The sequence below is a fragment of the Hippoglossus stenolepis genome, chromosome 17 (assembly GCF_022539355.2).
Source record: "Hippoglossus stenolepis isolate QCI-W04-F060 chromosome 17, HSTE1.2, whole genome shotgun sequence".
NCBI classification, from domain to species: Eukaryota; Metazoa; Chordata; class Actinopteri; order Pleuronectiformes; family Pleuronectidae; genus Hippoglossus; species Hippoglossus stenolepis.
Window position 1 is genome coordinate 530,942 of NC_061499.1, and position 23,041 is coordinate 553,982.

Here is a 23,041-nt window from a genome sequence, read left to right on the forward strand (position 1 = left end):
TCGCTGATGGACGAGCTGCATGAGGGGGAAGTAACAAATCATCTGAGGGAGGTTTTTAATATCTGTGTGTCTCCACTCGCTCCTCCAGGTAAAGACAGATTCTCTGAGTGCTCGTTACGAAGCCGTGAGCCACAACCACAGCGAGCGGTTCTCAGCTCTGGAGCAGGCTCAGGTTCTGGTGGCTCGGTTCTGGGAAACATACGAGGAACTGGAGCCGTGGCTGGGCGAGACCGAAACCCTCATCAGCCAGCTGCCACCACCAGCCATCGACACAGACGCTCTCCGACTGCAACAAGACCAGATGAGAGTGAGAGAGGATTTAAAGTCTCACACTTTTCTTTCACTGTTGAGACGTTGATCCGAACGTTCACTTCATTTCCACGTTCCCCCTTGTTTCCTCTCCAGCTCCTGAGGGAGTCGATCGCAGAGCACAAGCCCCACATCGACAAGCTGCTGAAGATCGGACCCCAGCTGGCCCAGCTCAGCCTCCAGGAGGCGGCGACGGTGACGCAGCGCTACACCAAGTCCGAGAAACGCTACCTGGCCATTAAAGAGGAGGTGAAGGGTCGAGCTACAGCGCTGGACGAGGCCGTGTCCCAGTCTGCACAGGTACGGCCCTGCTCCCTGTTTGAGGCTCAGTGTTACAACTGCAGACCTGGGTCTAATAAGTGTTATTATTTACAGACTTCAACACAACTCGGTCAAACTTAAATGACATTTTTCTCCCTGAACTGAAGATGTTTATTAACTTAAAACCTTGTGATACCAGTGGAGATAGAAGATGTTTTAATAAATACTGTTCACAGCCCTTTATGTAGTGTCTGCTGCCCCACATGAAAAAACAGAGATGTCATTACTAAACAGCACGAGGTTCATGTGACTGTGTTTGTGTCTCTGTTGCATGTTTGACACCGAATGATAACGAGGATTTATTGTGTAGCATCACAAGTTCAGTCGAGGTCACATTTCATTATATTAGAAAGAGAACGAGTCTTGTTTCACATGACTAAACATACCTAGAACAAATGTTATCATCCAGACTTTCTTCTTTATCGCACCATGTCTTCATTCGTCCTAGTTTTATTTTAGTTTTTCTTTCCACTTGGATATTACCAGACGTTTTGTACTGTATGCATGTCTCTGATTTAACTCATTGAATTGTTTTTCCACCCTCCGCTCCCTTCAAACTGATCCACGTGTTGCTCCCCACCTGCATCACCTTGTTCTCATCCCTCATCTCCACCCTAAACGTCCTTGTCTCTCCTTCCTCATCCTTTAACCTAATCCCTAATCTCCCTCATCATCGTCACTCGTCCGTGCAACCCGTCACCTCCTCCGTCCCATCCCTCGTTCATTGTGGATGTGCTGTGTGTGTTGCCCCCCCCCACCCACCCACCCGTCACCATTTGCTCCATGGTCACTGCTCACTGCAATCACCCAGCTGGTAGAGGTAAGACCACAGACTGACCACGTCAACCTGAGGCTGTGGTTACGACACGTGATTTGGTCAATTAACGGAACGTGTGAAGCCACTAAACTCATTCATTCATCAAGATACTAATAATAATGTCACTTGTGGTTTTAAGTGAAGTCTGGATTCATGCTGTTTATACATTTCTCTAAAGAAATCACTTAAATCTCGACTGTGGCTTCACTGATCTCAACATTGATCCAAATCATGTGTTTGCCTAAGTAACCACGAGTCTGATCTAGATCTGTTAGGGAACGGTTCCCTCTGTGTCCGGATGTCCTCTTGAATTAAGTCCAAAACTGAGACAAGCTTTCCAGTGATTGTTTCAGTCTCAGATTTAGACTCGATTCAGTCATAGTCGTCCTGTTGTATCAAAAGAAACATTCCCGTTGTGCCTAGATGAAACAGTTTTTTTTTGTGATCACGTATTTTTACTTCACTCAGAAGTGTAAAGACGTTTTTAGATCCTGTCCAAAATGTCTCTCGAGTCCTTTAGAGTGGACTCAACTGTCTTCATAGCTCCCTGTTGTGTGGTAGATCACGTCCAGCTCAACCTGGATGACACGATGAAAGTGAAATACTGAGATATTACACCGATGAACCACAAGGCTTCAATTTTAATCTTCTCTTATCTGTTGAGTCTGTAATTTTTAAAACCCTCAAAGTTAGTAGAGTCGGCCACAGACGGACGAACACCCACATAATATATCAGTATTTTCCCACTTTCAAAATGTCACACAGATTTTGAGAAACCCAGCAGCCTCCACACACTCTCTCTCTCCTCCTCTTCCTCACAACGTTTCCCTCCGCCTCTCCCTCCGTCCTCAGTTTCACGACAAGATGGATCCCCTGCTGGAGACCCTGGAGGGGGCGGTGCAGCGGCTGAGGTCGCCGCCCCCGGTGGCGGCGGAGGTGGACAAGATCAGGGAGCAGCTGGCGGAGCACCGCGCTCAGGGCCTGGAGCTGGACAAGCTGCTGCCGAGCTTCTCCGCCCTCTGTGCCCGCGGAGAGGAGCTCATCGGACGGGCGGCCCGGGACGATCCTGCTGCTCAGGGTGAGTGACAGTGATTGACAAGCACATCATGGGTTAAACAGGGGGTTCAACCCAGACATTCATTATCTCACTTTATTCTATTGAAGAGTATTGTTTTTAAAGTGTTGGATAAAGTGTCTCTACCTGGAATTCAATTCAATATATTAATATATTGATGTCATGTCATAGAGACTCAATGCAAGCATCGTCCCTGCAGGGTCCGAGACCGTTTGAAACACTAGGTGGCGTCATGAGCCGTGTTCAACCCATAAACTTACTTTTTAAATACATTTGGTAATAAATATGATATTAAAACCAACATTATTGTGTTTTTGATCAAATAACAGTCATATAATTTAGTTTAAAGCGAACAATTTCGGTGTGTTTCAGTATCTTTAAAGGTTGATTTGTTTTATGTACATAATAAAGGACGTTTGGCAGAAAAAGAAACTAAAATGCGACCAATTATTAAGTAAATAACTGAGCACAGTCAAATCTTCCGCGTGTGTCTCTGATAGTTGTGGTTTCACTTAAGTGAAATATTAAAATACTATATCTGGCACAAAGGGTGAGTTGAAGTTGTACTGGGTCATAAACAGGCTTCTGTAGTCTGAGGGGAAAATACTAAGATGTCTCGGGGCTTGAGTTCAACTGATTCACTGACTGAGCGATCAAGTGAGGAAAGAACATCTTTGTGCTCCTCGCAGCCAGCGGGCGAACAAGTGTCAAATCACACAACCAGCCCAGCGCTCCTGCATACTTGTTCCAAACGCCAACACATCGTGAAACAAAACACAAGCGTCTCTGTTGAACCGCTGAGCACAGAGCGTTGTGCTGTGATGCCCTCGAGCCCTCCGCATGTCATGAAGCTGAATGAACCACTGTGCAGCGACAGTGGGACTGAGGAGGGAGTTCGCTGACCGGGCCCGGGCACTAGATGGCAAAGCAGAGAAAACAATGTTGTTCTTGTTAAAATCATCTGAAATCTTGGTTTAAACCCTGCGACTCTCCTCCCCTCGCTCCTCCAGCCGTTCGCTCCCGCCTCCTGCGCCTGCGCTCGCTGTGGGATGAGATCCGGCAGCGTGCCGAGGAGAGGGAGGGGAAGCTGAACGACGTCCTCGACGTGGCTGGGAAATTCTGGTCTGACGTGGCGGCGCTGCTAAGCACGCTCCGAGACTCCCAAGATATCGTGAGGGAGCTGGAGGACCCCGGTGTGGACCCCTCGCTCATCAAGCAACAGATCGAGGCTGCTGAGGTACGGAGGGAGAGGAGATCTGTAAATACACATGTAGATATGTAGAGGGGCTCTGGTGTGAGTGAGTTCTTCCTCTTCTTCGATTAGGCCATCAAGGCAGAGACAGACGGCCTGAGGGAGGAGCTGGAGTTCGTCAGGACCCTCGGGGCTGACCTCATCTTCGCCTGTGGAGAAACTGAGAAACCTGAAGTCAAGAAAACCATCGATGAGGTGAGATTAAGACATTCAGTGACTGGAGAAGATTAAAAAAGGACAGAGAGAAATGATTCTAATGTTTTCGTGCCCACTCATATAACTCTGTCCTCCTCTCAGATGAATGCTGCCTGGGAGGGTCTGAACCGGACCTGGAGGGAGAGGATGGAGCGGCTGGAGGAGGCCATGACGGCCTCTGTGCAGTACCAGGACGCGCTGCAGGTTGGTTCCCCACAGACAAAGAAGCCAAGCATATCTTTCTTCACACCCTTTGTAAAGGATGCTGTCTCTGCACCAGCTCACCTGTGTCTCTCTGTTTCACTTCCAGTCCATGTTTGACTACCTGGACAATGCGGTGATCAAGCTGTGCGACATGTCGACTGTGGGAACTGAGCAGGGAACCGTGAAGCAGCAGATTGAAGAGCTCAAGGTAATGACCAAACTTTACTTGCAAGCTGTTTTCCTAGAAACTAAAGATTTGATATACTGTATCTGTCCATATTTATAGTTTTGAATTCCCTGTGCTCATCTTTGTGTCCAGAACTAATAAAATACTTCCATCCACTCTTTTCCTCCGCTCTCTCCTCATCCCCCCTCCCCCGTTCGCCCCGAGCAGCTGTACAAGGTGGAGGTTTACCAGCAGCAGATCGACATGGAGAAGTTGTGCCACCAGGGGGAGCTGATGCTGAAGAAAGTGTCCGACCAGACCGACAGGGACATGATCCAGGAGCCGCTCACCGAGCTGCGCCACCTGTGGGAGAACCTGGGTGATAAGATTAACCAGAGACAGGTAATGGAACCAGTTCCCCCCCCCTTAGAACCGCACTGAGACTCTCACTGAGCCTTTATCTGTGTTGGTTTCTGTCGGCCTGCGTGCATCTGACAGCTGCTTCTCATTACAGTCAGAATATTCTAGCTCCTATTTTTAATCCCGCTCTTCTGTCTTTTTCCCACCACAGCACAAGCTGGAGGCTGCCCTGCTGGCTCTGGGTCAGTTCCAGCACGCCCTGTCTGAGCTGCAGGGCTGGCTGAGCCACACACACACCACCCTGGACACACAGCGACCAGTCAGCTCTGACCCCAAGGCCATCGAAATCGAGCTGGCCAAACACCACGTACGTGTTCTAAATGCAAACTGGAAAAACTGAGACTTCTTCTGTTTTTTTTCCCCAACTCCTCTTCTTCTTGATCAGGTTATATTTAAACCGGTTTGAAAAGAGGCTGTTTCTTTAAACGAGACTTTTCACAATAAACTTATTTTAACCTCCACAATCTTCCGTTCAGCTTTGCTCTTTGCATATAAACTACTACTTGCTCCTGTTCAGATTCAGTTCCGTGTGTAACAAGCGTCTTCCTCCCTCCTCTCGGTCCCAGGTTTTGCGTAATGACGTGCTGTCCCATTATGCCACGGTGGAGACTGTGAGCGGTGCCGCCGCTGAGCTGCTGGAGTCCTCGCCTGGCGATGAAGCCAGTCACCTGCGGGATCGGCTGGAGAAGCTCAACCAGAGCTGGGAGAACCTCCTGCTCAGGACGCAGGAGCGGCAGAAGCTACTGGAGGCCGCTCTGCACCAGGTACTGACACAGTGATTTTAATATATTCACCCTTTTACCAAGTTTTGTAAAGATCCATGTGGTAGTTTTTGCGTAATCCTGCTGAGAAACAAATGGACAAATGTACAAATGGGCAAAAACTAAAGCAAAGGTAATATGTAAGATTAAAAGATCGATTAACCACACTATTTGTATTAAGTAAAACCGTTATGATGAAAAGCTTCTGCTGTACTGTTTTAACACATTTTGAAGGTGAAGCTTAGAGTTCATTCTGACCTCGTTCTCCCGCAGGCTGAAGGTTTCCACGGTGAGCTGGAGGAGTTCCTCCAGTGGCTGAGGAGGACGGAGAGCCAGCTGTCTGCCGCCAAGCCAACCGGCGGCCTCCCCGAGACGGCCAGGGAGCAGCTCCAGCAGCACATGGTACCAGAGAGTCGCATCGCACCTCTAGACACGGTGTCATGCACAGTAGACACAAACACAGGGTTCGCTGCAAGAACAGAAACGTCTTGTATCAGTTAACACAAAGAAATGTTTTTGTGTGAATAGGCAATTACAAGTTATAATGTGTAAGTTTGTCGAATCACACGTTAAATGTTTCCTGTCGTTAATCACATTCTTATGTTGAGCGGCCGACTGTAAACAGCTGATTAAGTGTCCAGACAACATCGTCATTAACAGCTTTTAAGAGCACATAAAAGTTTTTACGAGCAAAGTTTTCGGCACGATCTCGTGGAGCCGAGTATTAGCTCGCACAGGCTCATCTGGTTAAATGGAGACACTCGACATATGGTGGCTATGAAAGTTTAACAGCAGCCATTGTCCCGCACGTCTCTTCTGTCTCCAGGAGCTTCAGGCTCAGCTGACTCCGCGAGGGGACCAGTACCATCGCCTGCTGGATCAGGGAGAGTCCATGCTGCTGGCCCGAGGAGGAGAGGAAGCAGGACTCGGTACCACCCAGACCCAGCAGAACCTGGGCATGCTGCAGAACAAGTGGGCCAGCCTCAACACCAAGATGGAGGACCGCAAGGTGAGACTGAGACTTAACGATCTTCCTTATCTGTTCTTTTTCTGTTCCGTCGTTTTATTGTAAACTTTGAACTTTGCTTCACAGGGAAAACTGGAGGAGGCTGTTTCCTTGGCGACAGGCTTCCAGACGTCTTTGCAGGACACCATCAACTGGCTGACCCAGGCTGAACAGACCCTGAACATGGCCCAGCCCCCGAGCCTCATCCTGGACACGGTCCTCTTCCAGATCGATGAGCACAAGGTAGATCCTCAATATAATCCAGTCGTGGGAAATACTGTCGAACAGATGTTTAACCTGATCATGTGCTTACTGTCCCTGACACATTCTCCACGTCTCTCGTGTGCTTCCAGGTGTTTGTGAACGAGGTGAACACCCACAGAGACCAGGTCCTGGCTCTGGAGAAGGCCGGCTCTCAGCTTCGCTTTGCCAGCCTGAAGCAGGACGTGGTGCTCATCAAAAACCTGCTGCTCAGCGTCCAGGCACGCTGGGACAAGCTGGTGCAGAGGTCGCTGGACCGCGGCCGCCACCTCGATGAGGCCCGCAAGCGAGCCAAGCAGGTATGAAACGGATTCACGAACAGAGGTGTGATGTGTGTGTGTGTGTGAACGGGTGAATGTGACTGTGTAAAACTCTGTGTAGTTCCATGAGGCGTGGAGGAAGCTGACCGACTGGCTGGAGGAAGCTGAGAAAAGACTGGACTCGGAGCTGGAGATCTCCAACGAGCCGGACAAGATCAAAATACAACTGACCAAACACAAGGTACTGTCGGCCATTCCTCTGTTTACATGAGGTTAGTATTTCAAATTCTTTCCGTCTACAACTCTGTTTCCCTTGCGAACGCACACAGGAGTTCCAGAAAGCTCTGGGCTCGAAGCAGCCAGTGTACGACACCACAGTGAGGTCAGGGAGGGCCATGAGGGACAAGGCCCAGCTGCCGGCAGACACCCAGAGACTGGATCACCTGGTGGGAGAAGTCCGAGACAAGTGGGACACCGTCTGCGGAAAGAGCGTGGAGAGGTACGGAGGATCCGCTCACTCGTCACAGCTCTGAACGAGGAAACACACGATGATTAATATCTCCTCTCTGCTCCATCCAGACAACACAAGCTGGAGGAAGCGCTGCTGTTTTCAGGTCAGTTCGCGGAGGCTCTCCAGGCTCTTGTCGACTGGTTGTACCGAGTGGAACCTCAGCTGGCTGAAGACCAGCCCGTCCACGGAGACCTGGATCTTGTGTCCAACCTCATGGACACACATAAGGTGTGTGCACTAAACAGCACTGATGATGAGCAGCTCCTTTAAACAGCTTCTTCTTTCATAACACCGTCTAATGTCCAAACCTCCAGGGTTTCCAGAAGGAGCTGGGTAAGAGAACCGGCAGCATCCAGGCCCTGAGGCGCTCGGCTCGGGATCTGATCGAGACGGGTCGCGATGACACGGCTTGGGTCAAAGTGCAGCTGCAGGAGCTGAGCAACCGCTGGGACACAGTGTGCGCCCTGTCAGTCACCAAGCAGACCCGCCTCCAGCATGCGCTCAAACAGGTCAGAGGAGAAGCTGCGGCGTCAAAGTGTAAACCTCAACATCCAGTCATCATCCAGTGACGCTCATGTCCCTCTGTTCTTGTTCTCCGTCAGGCGGAGGAGTTCCGCACGGCGGTGCAGGTCCTCCTGGAGTGGCTCTCGGAGGCGGAGCAGACGCTTCGTTTCCGCGGCGTCCTTCCGGAAGAGGCGGAGACTCTGCAGGCGCTGCTGCACACACATCGTGACTTCATGGGCACCGTGGAGGAGAAGAGGGGGGGCGTCAACAAGGCCGCCGGCATGGGGGAGTCCATCCTGACTCTGTGTCACCCGGACTCCATCACCACCATCAAACACTGGATCACCATCATCAGGGCGCGTTTTGAGGAGGTGAGTGACGGAGGGACAGGCTGAGGCCGAAGGTCAGAGCCGTCAGGATTCTGTTTCCTGTCAGTTTCTGGTTTCTTGTGAGTTATTTAACCAGATCTGTGAAAACTAACATGATAATTGATTTCCTCTGGTGACCAACTCTTCTCTCTCCAGGTGCTGACGTGGGCTAAGCAGCACGAGCAGCGGCTGGAGACGGCTCTGACCGAAGTGCTGAACAACGCCAACCTGCTGGAGGAGCTGTTGTCGTGGCTACAGTGGGCCGAGACCACGTTGGTCCAGAGAGACGCAGACTCGCTTCCTCAGGACATCACACAAGTCAAATCCCTCATCACAGAGCATCAGGTGGGTTTCTACATTGACCCGTTTCACTCTTTAACGTGTATGTAGTGGTCGTTTTCATCCTGAGCGTGTTTGTTCCTCTCAGACCTTCATGGAGGAGATGACGAGGAAGCAGCCGGACGTGGACAAAGTGACGAAGACGTACAAGAGAAAACCAGCGGAGTCTCACAGCAGCCTGTCGGAGAGGAGAGGAGCTCGTACGTCGACCTGTGTTTACATCTGTCCCACAAATATTATCATCCCCTGCTTCTTTAGAACAACATGTTCTAAACAACATGTGTTGGAAACGTACAGATGACTCACTCGCCAACACATTTTAAATCTCTGTAACCTCTGCAGGCAAACAGCAGCAGCAGCAGCAGCAGGCGGCCATGCAGCTTTCAGGAGGAAACCCACGACTCAACCAGCTCTGTGCCCGGTGGCAGCAAGTGTGGCTGCTGGCTCTCGACCGGCAGCGCAAACTCAACGATGCTCTGGACCGACTGGAGGAGGTATCTCAAATGAAATACAGTCACAATCTGGGTCACGGCGGATAATTAAGTTTACAACACAGACTTTTTGAGATGTTATGTTTTGACATCAACCCTCATTATCATTCTCAGCTCAAGGAGTTTGCCAACTTCGACTTTGACGTGTGGAGGAAGAAGTACATGCGCTGGATGAACCACAAGAAGTCCCGCGTCATGGATTTCTTCCGACGCATCGACAAGGACCAGGATGGAAAGATCACGCGTCAGGAGTTCATCGACGGGATCCTGGCCTCAAGTAAGAGATGAGGGATCGTTTGGTTTATTGTTTATTGTGATAGCTGCATTTAATCTATGGATTATTTATGGATTCTGGTTTTCCCTCCGTGCAGAGTTTCCCACCAGTAGACTGGAGATGACCGCGGTGGCCGACATCTTTGACAGAGATGGAGACGGTTACATCGACTACTACGAATTTGTCGCCGCTCTTCACCCCAACAAGGACGCGTACCGACCAACCACCGACGCTGACAAGATCGAGGACGAGGTGAGAAAACTTGTCCCCGACCAGTTTTAGTCCCCGACTAGTGGATGTGAAGGATGAGACGCGTCCACTGACATCTTGTCTGTTGTCCTGCAGGTGACTCGTCAGGTGGCTCAGTGTAAATGTGCCAAGAGGTTCCAGGTGGAGCAGATCGGAGAAAACAAATACCGGGTAAGTTTGTTCAGTTTTTAGTTTGAGTTGAAATATAGAGAATAGAAACTGTTATTTCATTTCAAGACACTTTAACAAAGGACTGTTAATGTTAATTGTTTCTTAATTGATGCAATTGAACATAACTTTGTAAAAACTGTTTGACTCAGCTCTCATTATTATTATTTTTATTATTATTATTATTAGAACTATTAATCTATTGTTAACTGTGTCTTCACTTGTTCCTCAGTCACCAATTAACAACTCACACTTAACTTCACAGCGTTTGAATGTTTCCATCTCACATCACGACGTCTTCCTGTGTTTGTTCATGTTGTCTGTATCATAACAAGTAATAACACTGATGCAACATGTTAATAACGTGTCACAGAACTCCAGGATTCGTCATCACCACATTAACAAAACCGTGTAAATGTGACGATACTCACGGAGCTGCTGGGTCACAGAGAGGCGGAGCTGTACCTGGTTCACAGGAGCTGTTCAAAGTCAGTTAGAAAGAGTTTGATTCAAATACAAGTGGTTTGTGAGCCTCATGCTCTCATTCACATCTTCACTAATGAATCTGAACATCAGAAAAGGAAAATAACTGTAAAAACTTAAAGGACATCACGGTAAATGAACCCATTCATCCTTTATCTGTACTGCATATCCTTCCTGGTTCAGGGGGACATCACAGACAAACCGTCCGTGCTCTCGTTCAAACACAAAATGAAAAAAGAAATTCCTGGATCCGAGTCCTGATTTAGATCCACCCCTGAATGTATCGGGTTCCCTTTTGGGTCGTGTCCCGCCCCTCCACAAAAGGTCAAGGAAATCAGCTGAGTGGTTAGTTACTAAACACGAACCCTGTTTAAAACCTGAACTCCAGCAGTCTGTGAGTATCTGTGCATCATTTTACAGAAGCTATTAACCACTAAAGCAGTTTTCAACAGCTTCTAATGGATCGGCCATCACTTCCACAGCTAGTGTGTGTCTGTATGTGTGTGTGTGTGTGTGTGTGTGTGTCTGTATATATGTGTGTGTGTGTGTGTGTGAGAGAGTTCACTCCATCATTATCCACTGGGTAATGAATCCTAGCGTCTGACTGCAGGACACTGGGGACGCTGCTCGTCCACTCGCTCTTCTGTCTGTGACCATGTCTGCGTCTGGCTTCACCTTCTTCTGTCTCACTGTCGTCACCTCATCTTCATCAGCCTGAAGCGTTACACAACGTCTTTCACAGCTCGTTGTCATAACAACCACACACTCATGTCCACTGCCATCTTGTTTTCTCACGCCACTAATTCGCCAATAACAGAAAAACTCACAGTTTCCAGTTTAAGAGTTTTTAGAAGATCTCAAAGATTTATCCTTTCACACATTAGAAATCTCCAGTTGTCGTCAGTACATGTTGTTTCACTCTTGCTCTGTTTCTTTCTCCTTGTGTTCCTCTGCTCCGTGTTCGCCGGATTTATTGTAGTTCTTCCTCGGAAACCAGGTAAAGTGACTGCTGCCGCTGCTGTGACCGGACGTGAGAGATCTGCTTCCCGGCTCCCCACCGATGGAGTGCTGCGCTCTCCGCCATCACTCGCTCACCACATAAAGTTGTCTCCGTCATGAATACGGTTATTTAAAGACGAGAGGAAGCAGCACTCCATCGTGGCTCTGCAACGCGAAAGCAGGTTTCTCCGTCTGACTTATGTTCCCGCTGTGATTTGTTGGGTGTTGAAAGTGACAAATTGCACAATGTGAAGCCGGCGACAGGGACATGGCTGGAGTGGTAATTAGTGGTGAGGTGATTTGTGCTTTGGACTGAGGCTGGAGAGCAAATCAAGCTGCTGGGAAAGAGACTCGGAAAAATTCCTTCTGTGCTGGTGGTGTCGCTTTGGAACTTCTGCTTATAACGACTGAACGTAGAGATGTTAGCGTTTTCTGCTGTAAATGATCCTGCGTAGATCTCAGCCGCTGGGAGAACTGGGCTGAGAAGCAGCGGATCGTCAGTGCATGTTTCTTTCTCTCGTTGCATGAAGTAGAATGTCGTTTGTTCAGATTCGGTTTCTTGGGCTGTTTGTTTGGTTTGATGCTGCAAATCATTTAAAATCAAGATGTCAACGACTGTTTTACTCACTAAGTTTTTCATCTTTTTTTCCTGATTCCCTCGTTCCTCCACTTCCCCTTTTCCCTCTCGCCCTCTTTTCTGTTCTCTCTCACTTCTTTCTCCCTCCTTCGCTCCATCTTTGGTCTTTGTGGTTTTCTTTTTGTGTCTCTTCAGTTCGGCGACTCTCAGCAGCTGCGTCTCGTCAGGATTCTGCGCAGCACGGTGATGGTGCGAGTCGGAGGCGGGTGGATGGCTCTGGACGAGTTTCTGGTTAAAAATGATCCATGCAGAGGTGAGTGACGTACACACACACACACACACACACACACACACACACACACACACACACACACACACACACACACACACACACACAATCACAACCTCGTCAACCTCCTCTGTCTCTCTCACGTTTTTTATTAGAGCTCAAACAAAACTGGAGTCTTAAAGCGATTATATATTTATTTATTTCAAATAAACAATGTGTTAAATATAGTTTTCTTGAAACTATTACCAACACATGTAGTGACCAGTGTCCATCACATACACACAGTAACATTTTACAGTTCAAAATAAAGGTTAAAACACTTTTTGAACTGGAAATTTTAACTATAATGGAAACTATAAATATGTCAACATAACAAAAATATATTTAAGATTCAGTTGTGTTCATCAAAATTAATTTACAATTACAATTAATCATATCAAGTTTTTTATAACAGTATTATAATACACAATGCACTTAAATTAATCCGTTCTACAGATTATTTTTTATTCGTTACTCGACATATTTATTCCAAAAAGACTTTCAACAAACACAACATGAGAAAAGAAACAGCTGTAAAACAAAAAGTTAAACTTTCTGTGCATCACACAAACAAACACAGTCCCACTTTACAGCAGCAGCTCCCGACGTACGAACACTGATCTGGAGTCAGTTCGTCGGCAGGTGAAGCAGGAACCTCCGTCTCACTTCTCTCTCCAGTGTTTCTTTTCAGTGACGTCTACAGTCGGTGTGTTTGTCGGGCTCCTCCGAGCGGTGTTTCTCTCTCTCCATCTCTCTCTCTCTCTCTCTCTCCATCTCTCCATCCCACATCCCAAAACAAATCTCTTGTCGTCCTGAAGGGACTCATCATCTCATCATCTCACGTTTTTATTCCTGTAAATTCACGGCCTCCTCTCCTCCTCCCCGTCTCTACCCTGTCTTGTTTTATTTTACACTTCCTCTTTAAGTACAACAGTCGTATTGCATGATCCTCAGTTCTCTCCTCTTCCTTCCCTTCTCTTTTTCCCTCCCTTCCTTTTTCTCTCTTCTCCAGTGCAACATCCAGGACTTAAGATTCTCCGCTCCGACTCCAGTAGCTCCATCTCATCTCGTATAGGTTGGACTTCTCCTCTTTCTCTCTCACCCTCTCCTCACTGCTCGTCTTCTCTCCGTCCTGTTTGTTTTGCTCTGTTCCTTTTTTCCCACGTTCTTCTTCTTCTTCTTCTTCTTCTTCTTCTTCTTCTTCTCGTTGCTTTCTCTTGTTTTTCTCTCGTCATCTTTCCTCCAACTCTACCTCCTTTTGGTTTTGTGTTGGTTTGGCCGTGTCGCTGTGCCTTGCTGACTGTGATCACCTGACTAACGTTGTGTCTCCCCACTGTCCCCCGACCTCCCGCCCTCCTGGCTGTCGTGCTCACGCAAGCTCTGACGTGTTCACGTTTATAAAATAACACACTACAGGGGTCGCTCACACTCGTCTGGACCCCGAGTGGTCGACTGTATGTGTGTGTTCATGATCTCTTTGTGTGTGTGTGTGTGTGTGTCACTAATGGAGTAATTTTTGACGAATTTGTACTCATTGTTCGATGCCAGAGAGTGTGTGTGTGTGTGTGTGTGTGTGTGTGTGTGTGTGTGTGTGTGTGTGTGTGTGTGTGTGTGTGTGTGTGTGTGTGTGTGTGTGTGTGTGTGTGTGTGTGTGTGTGTGTGTGTGTGTGTGTGTGTGTGTGTGTGTGTGTGAGACTTTCTTCATTCCACCATGAGCCTGCAGGTTTCTCACGTTGTCTCTTGTGTCTCTCAGTGACAGTCACTCCTGGCTATTTCTGCTGCCGAGGTATCTACACTTCGTCTCTGTCTCTCACTTCCATCTCTTCCATCCGTCCATCCATGCGTCCAGCTGTCAGTCTTTAACCACATCTGTCCTCTGTGTGTCTATATATGTGTGTGTGTGTGTGTGTGTATAGTTTCTAACTGTGGTCAGGTTTGTGTGTCCAGGCACTGACGTCAGTCTTGTGTTGCCTCATGTTTGCATCATGCTTTCCTCACTCACAATAAAAGCAGGACCTGGCCAACCCACGGTCTTTCTAATTTACTTTATTCTCTCAATACCTACTTTTATTTTTCAATTTGCGAACATGAGACGGTCGCAAGTCAGATTGTAAACTAAAGTTTGATGCTCGGCACAAACCGAAACGGGATTTGTCAAACTTGTAAAGTGTGTAAGACCTGGGCGTGGCCAGCCTGGGTTTCTAATAACGCTGGCTTCCAACGCAGCTCCTTTAAATGCGATGGCTGGTTGGTGGGAGACACAATTACAGGGTGCACCTGACTGGCTGGCGTTGAGGGGGGACGTAATTGCAGGGTGCACCCGTTAAATCGCCCGGCCTCGCTGTTCGGTTGCACGAGGACGATGGTTGTGAGGAGTTGCACCGCTGCTATTCGGCTGCAGCCCTCTCTCTCTCTCTTCTTGTTGCAGCCTATTTTCCTCTTTTTCATCTTGTTCCTCCTCCATGTTTCTCCTCCTCCTCCATCTCTCTCTCCTCCTCCATCTCTCTCTCTCTCTCTCTCTCTCTCTCTCTCTCTCTCTCTGGCTTCTCCCGGCTTGTTGTCGTCTGCTGGGGCTGCTGCTGCACTTCTTTCTGTGCGAGAATGCTGCTGAGTGTCTTTTTAGAGGAGGGAGAAATTCTGAATCTCTCCCGATGCGCATAAACCAGGCATGCCCCCCACCCCCACCCCTCCTCTCTCCTCCACGTATATTCACACACAAGCTGCAGAGCTGAGCCTTCAGAGGAGAACATGAACTGGAGAGCATGGTGAAAAAGTAGAGAAGAGAGGCCGTGCTTTTTGCTCCCACCCGAAACCTCAGAGGATTTAAAAACAGATACGCAACGAGAGTGTTTGTGCGTCACTCGGGGAAACGACTGGAGACGCTCGTCGTTCGCTTCAAGGACGAGTTTGATGTTTGGTTTGAGAATTAGACGACATCTTGATATGAAGCTACAGGCCGGAGCTAATTATCGTAGCTTAGCATAAAGACGAGAAACCACGAGCCTCAAATGCTCAATAAATCAACATTGTTTTTGAATCCGTCCAAAAACCAACAGGGAAAAGTTTGTTTTAAACAAATGATCATATTTATTGTCAGTATTGTAAGTTTAAAGAAGCACTTTTCCCCTGTTTCCAGTCTTTATGCTAAGCTAGGCTAAATGTCCACTGGCTCCAGCTCGGTATCAATCTTCTCTTCCAACTCTTTAAAGACACAATCAGCGTTTCTAACTTTCTGGTTTTCTCCGGCCGTGAAACGAGCTGAAGTGTTGGTGAACACTTTTTACTGCAGCGACGACGTGTGTCTCCAACTCGCTGACTTTTGTTGCGTATATAATAATGACTCTACCCAGGTGCACTTATAACGTCCTGAACCTTAGACCTCTCCCCCCCCCGCCCCCAAACATCCGCTCACGTGCACTCTCATGAAACATGCACGGACTGATGTCTGCAGCCAAGGAAGCACTGACTCTCTCCCTCACGCTGCTCGCTGCCTCTGCCGCCCCCTGCTGGAGGAAAACTGTGAGCCGACGTAAACGCACCAACTAATTTGTCTCTACTGTTTCTCTCTCTCTCTCCTCTCTCTCTCTCTCTCTCTCTCTCTCTCTCTCCCCCTCTCTCTCTCTCTCTCTCTCTCTCTCTCTCTCTCTCTCTCTCCCTCTCTCTCTCTCTCTCTCTCTCCCTCTCTCTCTCTCTCTCTCTCTCTCTCTCTCTCTCCCTCTCTCTCTCTCTCTCTCTCTCTCTCTCTCTCTCTCTCTCTCTCTCTCTCTCTCTCTCCAGCTCGTGGGCGAACCAACCTGGAGCTGAGGGAGAAGTTCATCCTTCCCGAGGGAGCGTCTCAGGGCCTCGCCGCTTTCCGCTCCCGGGGACGCCGCTCGAAGCCGGGCTCCAGAAACGCCTCCCCCACTCGCTCCTCCTCCTCCGCCTCCCACAGCGGCGCCTCCCTCCCCTCGGCTCCTTCCACCCCGGCCACACCGACGGCCTCCGCATCGTCCAGGGTGAGATGATCTCAGACATCAGATGTGATTCAGACATCATGTAGTGATCTGTGTTGTTGTCGTCATCTGATGTTGTTGTGTAAGAGCTGTGCTGTCAGTGTGTGTGTGTGTGTGTCTGTGTGTGTTAGAGGGGCGAGTGTGTGTTGTTTACGTTTCACATTGTTCACTTGTTGTCATCCTCCTGTTGTTGTCAAATATCACCACATCCTTAACTGTGAATTTTTATTTTTTGTTCTTGTTTCTTTGTGTTTTTCTTTCCTTCCTCTCGTTCCCCTCGTTCCTTCCTGCTCACCCGGCTTCACACACGTCCTTCCTGCTCTGATGGGTTTTCTGTTCAAATAAAAATCATCTGCTCTCACACAAACACACACTGCGCTGCACTCCCTCGCTGTCCAACCCCTCCCTCCTCCTCCTCCTCCCTCCTTCATCTGCTTCTCTCCTACGCTGCTTTGCTCTCCTGCTCCACCCTTCCTTCCTTCCTTCCTTCCTTGCTCCCTTCCCTTCCTCCCTTCAGTCCTCCCATACTCACTCGCGTGACTATGCCAAGCCCTGGCTGGCTCACAGTAAAACTCCAACGTCAACCAAGTGCCACTGCTGCCCAGATCTGGGTCTCGGCCACACCACTCCTGGGCACGAGGTAACACACTCACCCCGATCACCCACCCACCCACCCACCCACCTCCCCGTCCCCCCCACCCCCCCACCCCCACTGAACGCGCTAATGCACTAACTCCAACACGTGTAAAGTTTGACTTTAGCCCGAAACTGTGGGAAAAACCTTGAAACTGGAGTTTTCAAGTTTTACTTTTTAGATTTTTCATCTCCTGAGGCTGTGAACGTTTTGTGACCTGTAACTTAAGAGGTGACATTTTAAATTAACATTAAATTATTAACTTGTTTATTTATTTATCTGTTCAACTCGTATGCGAAGGTGTGACTGAGTCATGAGATTAATTATCTGATTAATTGATTAGTTAATCGCCTCCTTCTTTGGTAATTGATTGATCATTAATCACATTCTCATGATTGATTATGGGATTTGCTGCTTTATTTTATAACAGAACTATAATTAATAAACTGAATATGTTTTGGTTTTTATAGAACAATTTAATCAATAGTGAAAATGTTGAAGTTGCAGCCGCAGTTTGTTTTTGTCACAGAGAGTTTTGTTCAAAATGTGTCTCTTTGTGTTGAGTTTTAATTTGTGTGTTGAATATTTGTTTGTAGGTCTGTCTCTTTGTCCCGTGTCCGTGTTGAAGTTATGTCCATAGTGTCCATGTCGACAGTGTGAATGTAACATGAAGCTCCACAGTGGAGTCTTCCTCAGCTGATGTGTCCCCGTTGCTCCTGCAGGGGGCGGCGTCGGGATCCAAGCTGAAGCGGCCGACCTTCCACTCGAGCCGCGGATCGTTGACCGGAGAGAACGGAGGAACGACACACGGCAGCAAACCAGGACGAAGCGGTGAGAGAACACATCGATCTTTACTGTTCGGTCCCGTCAGAGGAAAATCAAATGTTTGTAGACAGAAGATGATCTACAGCTAAGTTAATGAATCAACTATTTGTCCTGAAGGGGGCGCCAGATCTCAAGATAATCTATCTGATAGATGTCAAGACTTTTATCCAACAATAAACAATGTTCACCACATGGTGGCGCAAGACTTAGATGTTTCACTGGTGTGTGTGTGTGTGAAAACTTTGACCTGCTGGTGGCGCTAGAATGAAAGTTAGGGATTCTGTTCATCTCCGCTTCTTCTTTCTCTTAAGCATTTTGTTAAGAAAAGTGCTAAATAAATAAAGTTTATTATCGTAGATTATAATAAACCGACCGACCTCCTTACATTAGCATATCTTTAAACCTAAATATAAATAAACACATTTTTCCTCTTCTCCATTTTCTCCATCAGACCCAAAGCGAGGCGCCAGTGGTCCGACCAGCCGAGCCGGCAGCCGGGCGGGCAGCCGAGCCGGCAGCCGGCGCGGCAGCGATGCCTCGGACGCCTCAGAGCTCCAGGACGCTCGCTCCGTCTGCTCCGACACCTCAGACACCCCGAGGCGACCCGGCAGCGGCGCCAAACCCTCCAAGATCCCCACCATCTCCAAGAAGACGCCCAGCCCAAAGACCCCGGGCTCTGCAAAGAAATAAGAGCAGGGACAAGAGAAACTGGATCACACCTCCGTCACGGAGGGTGGACTGCTGTCATCGGCCATCTTGGGTTCACCCGCTCTTCCACATCCATCCGTGGGGCTTGTACTGAATCTCTGCACTTTGACTGACATCAGGGGAAAGGAGGAGATGGATGAGACGTTCTTCTCGTTCTTTCCCCGTTCCTAGAAAAATGTCTGAAAATAAAGAACCAAGAGGAAAAAGGTTCTGGTCTGACGTCTCAGTCCAGAGTCTGTGGGGGCGAAACCGACTTTTCCCCTTTAAGAAGCGACTCCAGTTTGCCTTCCAGTCTCCTGCTTCCTCTTCCACGAGTTCCCCACCAGCGTGGAATCGAACACCGACTGACAAGACGTGATGCTGCCTTACTTTCACACTTGTGTCCCGCTCAGACAGAGCGACACAGAAAGTCTTTAAACTGCTTTACACCACACTGACACACAGATACGCACATTGTAACTCAGAGGCGGGGCAGGGAGCGGGACACACCACCGCCACCACCAGCGCCGCCACCGCCACGGCTATGAAAACAAAGAGGAGCTCAAATGTCCTTCAGGAAAAAAGAAAAGAATTGTGGGTTATTATTTTGGCTTGTGGGCCAGATGCCTCAACGATGAGTTAAAAAAGAAAATATGCAACGACCGCCCCGTCGCTTCCTCTGGCGAGAGAAAGCGTCACCTCAGCAGATGGGCAGCCGCCACATGTGGAGAGCTCAGGAGGTGGGAAACACACACCGGCCGACCTCAGGCTCGGAGGACCGGTGGCGGTGGCGGTGCTGCTGCAGCTGAGGGCAAACACTCGCACACTCAAACACCGCAGAGCTGACTCCTCCCGACCGCTGGAACGTTAGGATCGGACCCGTGTGTGCATTTCAGCGAAGGGGGCGGCGTGGGTCAGTCGCACGCCGACGCATCGATCGGACGCAAAAAAATCACAAACTGGCAACAGAAGGACTGTTTCCATGGAGACAAACTCATCTCACAGCACAGCGCTGACCACCTCGGTCAGTGTTAACCCGTGTTCACGGACTTCAACTACCAGCATGCACTAGTCGTCTCTTCCTCTGCAGTTCTACCTTAATGTCCACACTGCGTTGCCCTTAGCAACCCAGCAGCACACACACACACACACACACACACGTTAAGGGATGTGCGTCACGTGTGTCTTTGTTACGAGAGGTCATTGACTTGTCACTGTATGCAAACATTTTAATTTGCGAATGTCATTTTTTGCTTCTGGTGGTTTTCTGGTTAATTTATAATCCAGTTGTACTTTTTTGTTTTCTAGCTTGAAAGAAGAATCTATTTATTTTTCAGTTTCATGTCATATCGGCGGAAAGAAAAAGCGACGGTGAAAGAGTTTATGATTTTTGTACCGAGGACACGCGTGTCACTCCGCTCCGACCTGTGTGTGTTTCTACTTCGTGCGACGCCGATCACTGGGTCTCGGACGCTAGTGGCAGCCTTGTTTGTTGTTTTTACTCGTTCGCTAACGACGATAATTCCCAGACCACGACCAAAGGGGTTTGCCCTTCATGTGTAGACAGAACCACAAATATGAATGACAGGAGTCCCTGGGCCGAGCGGACCAATGAGAGCGGGTCGTCCTCCCTCACGTCCCTCCCCGGCGTCTCCTCTTCTTCTTCTAGGCTTTTTTTTCAAATGTCCCGTCGCTGGCGGGTCGAGGTGTCTCCGTGTCTCCGTGTCTCCGTGTGACAGATGAAGATTAGGAAAACTAATGAAATTACAGTAAGACAGAAAAAAAAAACATCTTAAGGTGATTTTTATTTATTTATTGTCTCTCTGAGGAGGGGTGGGGGGGCGGCGCGGGGGGGTCAGAGTCCGCCACCTTTTGTTGCTGAGCTTCTCTGAGTGTGATGATGAGAACATGAAAGGGGGGGGGGGGGGTTAACAGGAGTCAATTGTGTAAAAGTTCAACAAAAAACTAAAATATAAACATTTTTTGTTCTGTTTTTGTATTAAAATATGCTTGCAGTAAAACTCTCTGCTGTCTGTGGTTATTTCTGATTTATGCATCATATCTGAGCTGTGAAATCGTTAATTGATAGTAAATTAAAAGCTTTTTTGATAATCATCTAATTGTTTAATTCACTTTTATTGAAAAAGTACCAGAATTCACACGTCATGTTAAATCAGTAGCTGTTCTGTGAGTTATTGGAAACCTGCTGAACATTAATTCTTCATGTTGAGGCTGTTAGAAGTTTTTGTGTTGTTTGTTAGTTTGTGTTTTTAAAGGCCTGATATTTCTGAATGTGTAGAATCTGGTTCAGATCCAAATAAACATCTGGATCTATTGAGTTTGAATGTGTTTTTCATAAGGAGACTGTTGGGCCTTTACTGGGAGATCTCCTGGTTTTAAAATGTACTTTTACATGTTTTATGTTTAGCAGCATGATTTAGTTTTACACCACGTGAACGTGCACATTTATTGTGCACATACAGTAGAAGTTGTGTGTGTGTGTGATGTTTTTGCAGCTGTTTTCTTTGTGATTATGTTTATTTCACTTCATTAGTTTTATGTCTTATCACTGATCCTGACTTCAGTTCATTTAGTTTGTATATTTACAGATTATCCAGTTTTTATATTTGAATTAATCTGCACAAGCTGACAAACGTCCTATTGAACGCAGCTCTTGTGTGTGTGTGTGGGGGGGGTGCGTTCAGCTCTCTGTTTATCAGAATGAGCTGAATGTGAGTTTCCTTCCCTCTGCTCGTGTGTCGATGTGCAACAGACTCCCAGGCAGCGACCGGACATTTCTCAGTAATTATCCTGAGGCGATAAGGACACGCCCGGCTGGATCTTCTCCTCCCTGGACGGCGAGGAGGTGAACGCAGGAGCTGGAGGAGCAGACTCACTTTCATCATTTCAATCTCGGGTTATTTGTTCTTTTCTAATTTCTTAATCACCGTCTCAGTCTGTGTGAGACGTGAAAATAACTTTGTCCTGTTTATTCGGTCGCGCCACCGGAGATGATGAGGTCTGAGTCCACGCTCTGCAGCTGTGTGTACACACACACAGACACACACACAGACACACACAGACACACACACTCCATCTCTGTCCGTCCATCTGTCATCCCAGACTCTCTCTCCGATGACAGTCCTCACCCTTGTTCCACCACGTCCCTCTCAGTCCTTTTTCCTTGGGTTGATTTGGTTTCAAGGTCACTCAGCTCCCTCTTTGTTTCTCCTCCTCCTCCTCCTCAGTTCACTCCCTCCTCATCCTCTCTTTCTCCTCTCACCATTATCTCTCCAGACAAAAACCTCCTCAAGCTGCAGATGTGCAGGGAGAAGGAAAACAAAAATGGGCAGAGCGTTAATTCCTGGCATTTGGGACTCGCCCTTTGGGCCCGGACAGAATGAACCGTGGTCAGTTTGGTTTGGTCAGTGTTATTCAGGCCTTTCAAAGTGACCACAAGTACCAGGCTGCTTTGAAGAGACGAGTACACAAACACGAGCTGGCACAGGCCTCCACCTCACTACTATATTTGAGTCATTTCTTCCCTCCCAGTCCTTTTGGTCCAGACGCACACACACACACACACACACGTGTACTGAGAGTGTTTGCATTAGCTCTGCTGCAGGGAAAGCTCAGTAAACTAATGAATGTGTCAACGGGAAATGTTGTTACGCCGTGCAACGCAAAGAACTGCCACTTCAGAGCAGAAGGGATCGTTTCTCCTCCAGTTTGAGGTCGAAGCGGAAGTTTGATGTTTTCCAGTTAGTGAAGGACGAGCTTCGGTGAGGACGCTGGAGAGGAGACGTTTGGAAGTTTTACTGTTGGCAAAGGAAAAGTGACAAATGTAGAAAAAGGTTATGATGCTAAAAATAAAGGTTAAAACAAGTTGTGTCTTTTTCCTGATCAAAATTCTGATAAATACTTTGTTAACTAGCATCATACACATACTAAACATACAAACTAAACGTTAAAGCTCAAAGACAAACATCCTCTACACTCATTAATTAAGTTTAAAAGACCATGTGGAGTTTTGATCTCGAGCCAAACATCATAAAGTTACAGTTCACAACAAACACAAGTTTAATTTAATCTTCGAGGTCAAAACTAAGAGACGCTCAGTAGAACTCACACTTTCATTACGTCCTCTCATGAAAACACATTTAAATTCTCCAGATCCAGGTTTTATTCACACGCTCATAAATATGTTTTTATTCATCAAGCTCAAAGATTAATTCTCTGAGAAACAAGTGAAATCTCATAATGTTAAAGAAAGTGAACGATGCAAAGTTAGTTAAAAAACTTTTGACTAAAAGTTACTGAAAACCACTGAAAATAAACCAGAACTTTTTAGAAATTATTCCAAAACTCAAACTTTGCCTGTTTTATTTTTCTTCTAATTCTTTGCTGTTAAAATAACAATATAAAACTTTTACATTCAATAATAATATTAATAACTTTATTTGTACAGCACTTATATTTGACGTGTTAGGAAGTTAAATCCCCTTTAGGCTCCGAAACCTTCCGTGCACATCTGTCCCTGCACGATCCGCCTGAGACTCGGCGTC

General features: G+C 47.6%; 1 protein-coding gene across 33 annotated transcripts in view; it reads left to right on the top strand.

The window, feature by feature from the left end:
- Positions 1–19,300, top strand: part of LOC118124678 (microtubule-actin cross-linking factor 1) — a 174,444-nt gene extending 155,144 nt beyond the window's left edge. For 12 of the 33 annotated variants that reach the window (XM_047344265.1, XM_047344287.1, XM_047344271.1 and 9 more), the window contains 34 exons: positions 89–307; positions 406–609; positions 1,442–1,450; positions 2,300–2,525; positions 3,533–3,759; positions 3,847–3,969; positions 4,072–4,173; positions 4,280–4,381; positions 4,568–4,741; positions 4,911–5,066; positions 5,326–5,523; positions 5,794–5,922; positions 6,347–6,529; positions 6,614–6,769; positions 6,880–7,086; positions 7,169–7,288; positions 7,377–7,546; positions 7,627–7,786; positions 7,873–8,067; positions 8,161–8,433; positions 8,587–8,775; positions 8,858–8,969; positions 9,112–9,263; positions 9,375–9,537; positions 9,632–9,786; positions 9,880–9,954; positions 11,414–11,431; positions 12,206–12,323; positions 13,351–13,413; positions 14,092–14,124; positions 16,116–16,333; positions 16,848–16,970; positions 17,687–17,795; positions 18,241–19,300. In XM_047344265.1, coding sequence (XP_047200221.1) covers positions 89–307; positions 406–609; positions 1,442–1,450; positions 2,300–2,525; positions 3,533–3,759; positions 3,847–3,969; positions 4,072–4,173; positions 4,280–4,381; positions 4,568–4,741; positions 4,911–5,066; positions 5,326–5,523; positions 5,794–5,922; positions 6,347–6,529; positions 6,614–6,769; positions 6,880–7,086; positions 7,169–7,288; positions 7,377–7,546; positions 7,627–7,786; positions 7,873–8,067; positions 8,161–8,433; positions 8,587–8,775; positions 8,858–8,969; positions 9,112–9,263; positions 9,375–9,537; positions 9,632–9,786; positions 9,880–9,954; positions 11,414–11,431; positions 12,206–12,323; positions 13,351–13,413; positions 14,092–14,124; positions 16,116–16,333; positions 16,848–16,970; positions 17,687–17,795; positions 18,241–18,479 — 5,100 coding nt within the window. In that variant the 3' untranslated portion in view covers positions 18,480–19,300. The remainder of the gene's footprint in view (positions 1–88; positions 308–405; positions 610–1,441; positions 1,451–2,299; positions 2,526–3,532; positions 3,760–3,846; positions 3,970–4,071; positions 4,174–4,279; positions 4,382–4,567; positions 4,742–4,910; positions 5,067–5,325; positions 5,524–5,793; positions 5,923–6,346; positions 6,530–6,613; positions 6,770–6,879; positions 7,087–7,168; positions 7,289–7,376; positions 7,547–7,626; positions 7,787–7,872; positions 8,068–8,160; positions 8,434–8,586; positions 8,776–8,857; positions 8,970–9,111; positions 9,264–9,374; positions 9,538–9,631; positions 9,787–9,879; positions 9,955–11,413; positions 11,432–12,205; positions 12,324–13,350; positions 13,414–14,091; positions 14,125–16,115; positions 16,334–16,847; positions 16,971–17,686; positions 17,796–18,240) is intronic. The other 21 variants (XM_047344270.1, XM_047344290.1, XM_047344294.1 and 18 more) reach the window with 13 other exon arrangements.
- Positions 19,301–23,041: the final 3,741 nt, after the last annotated feature.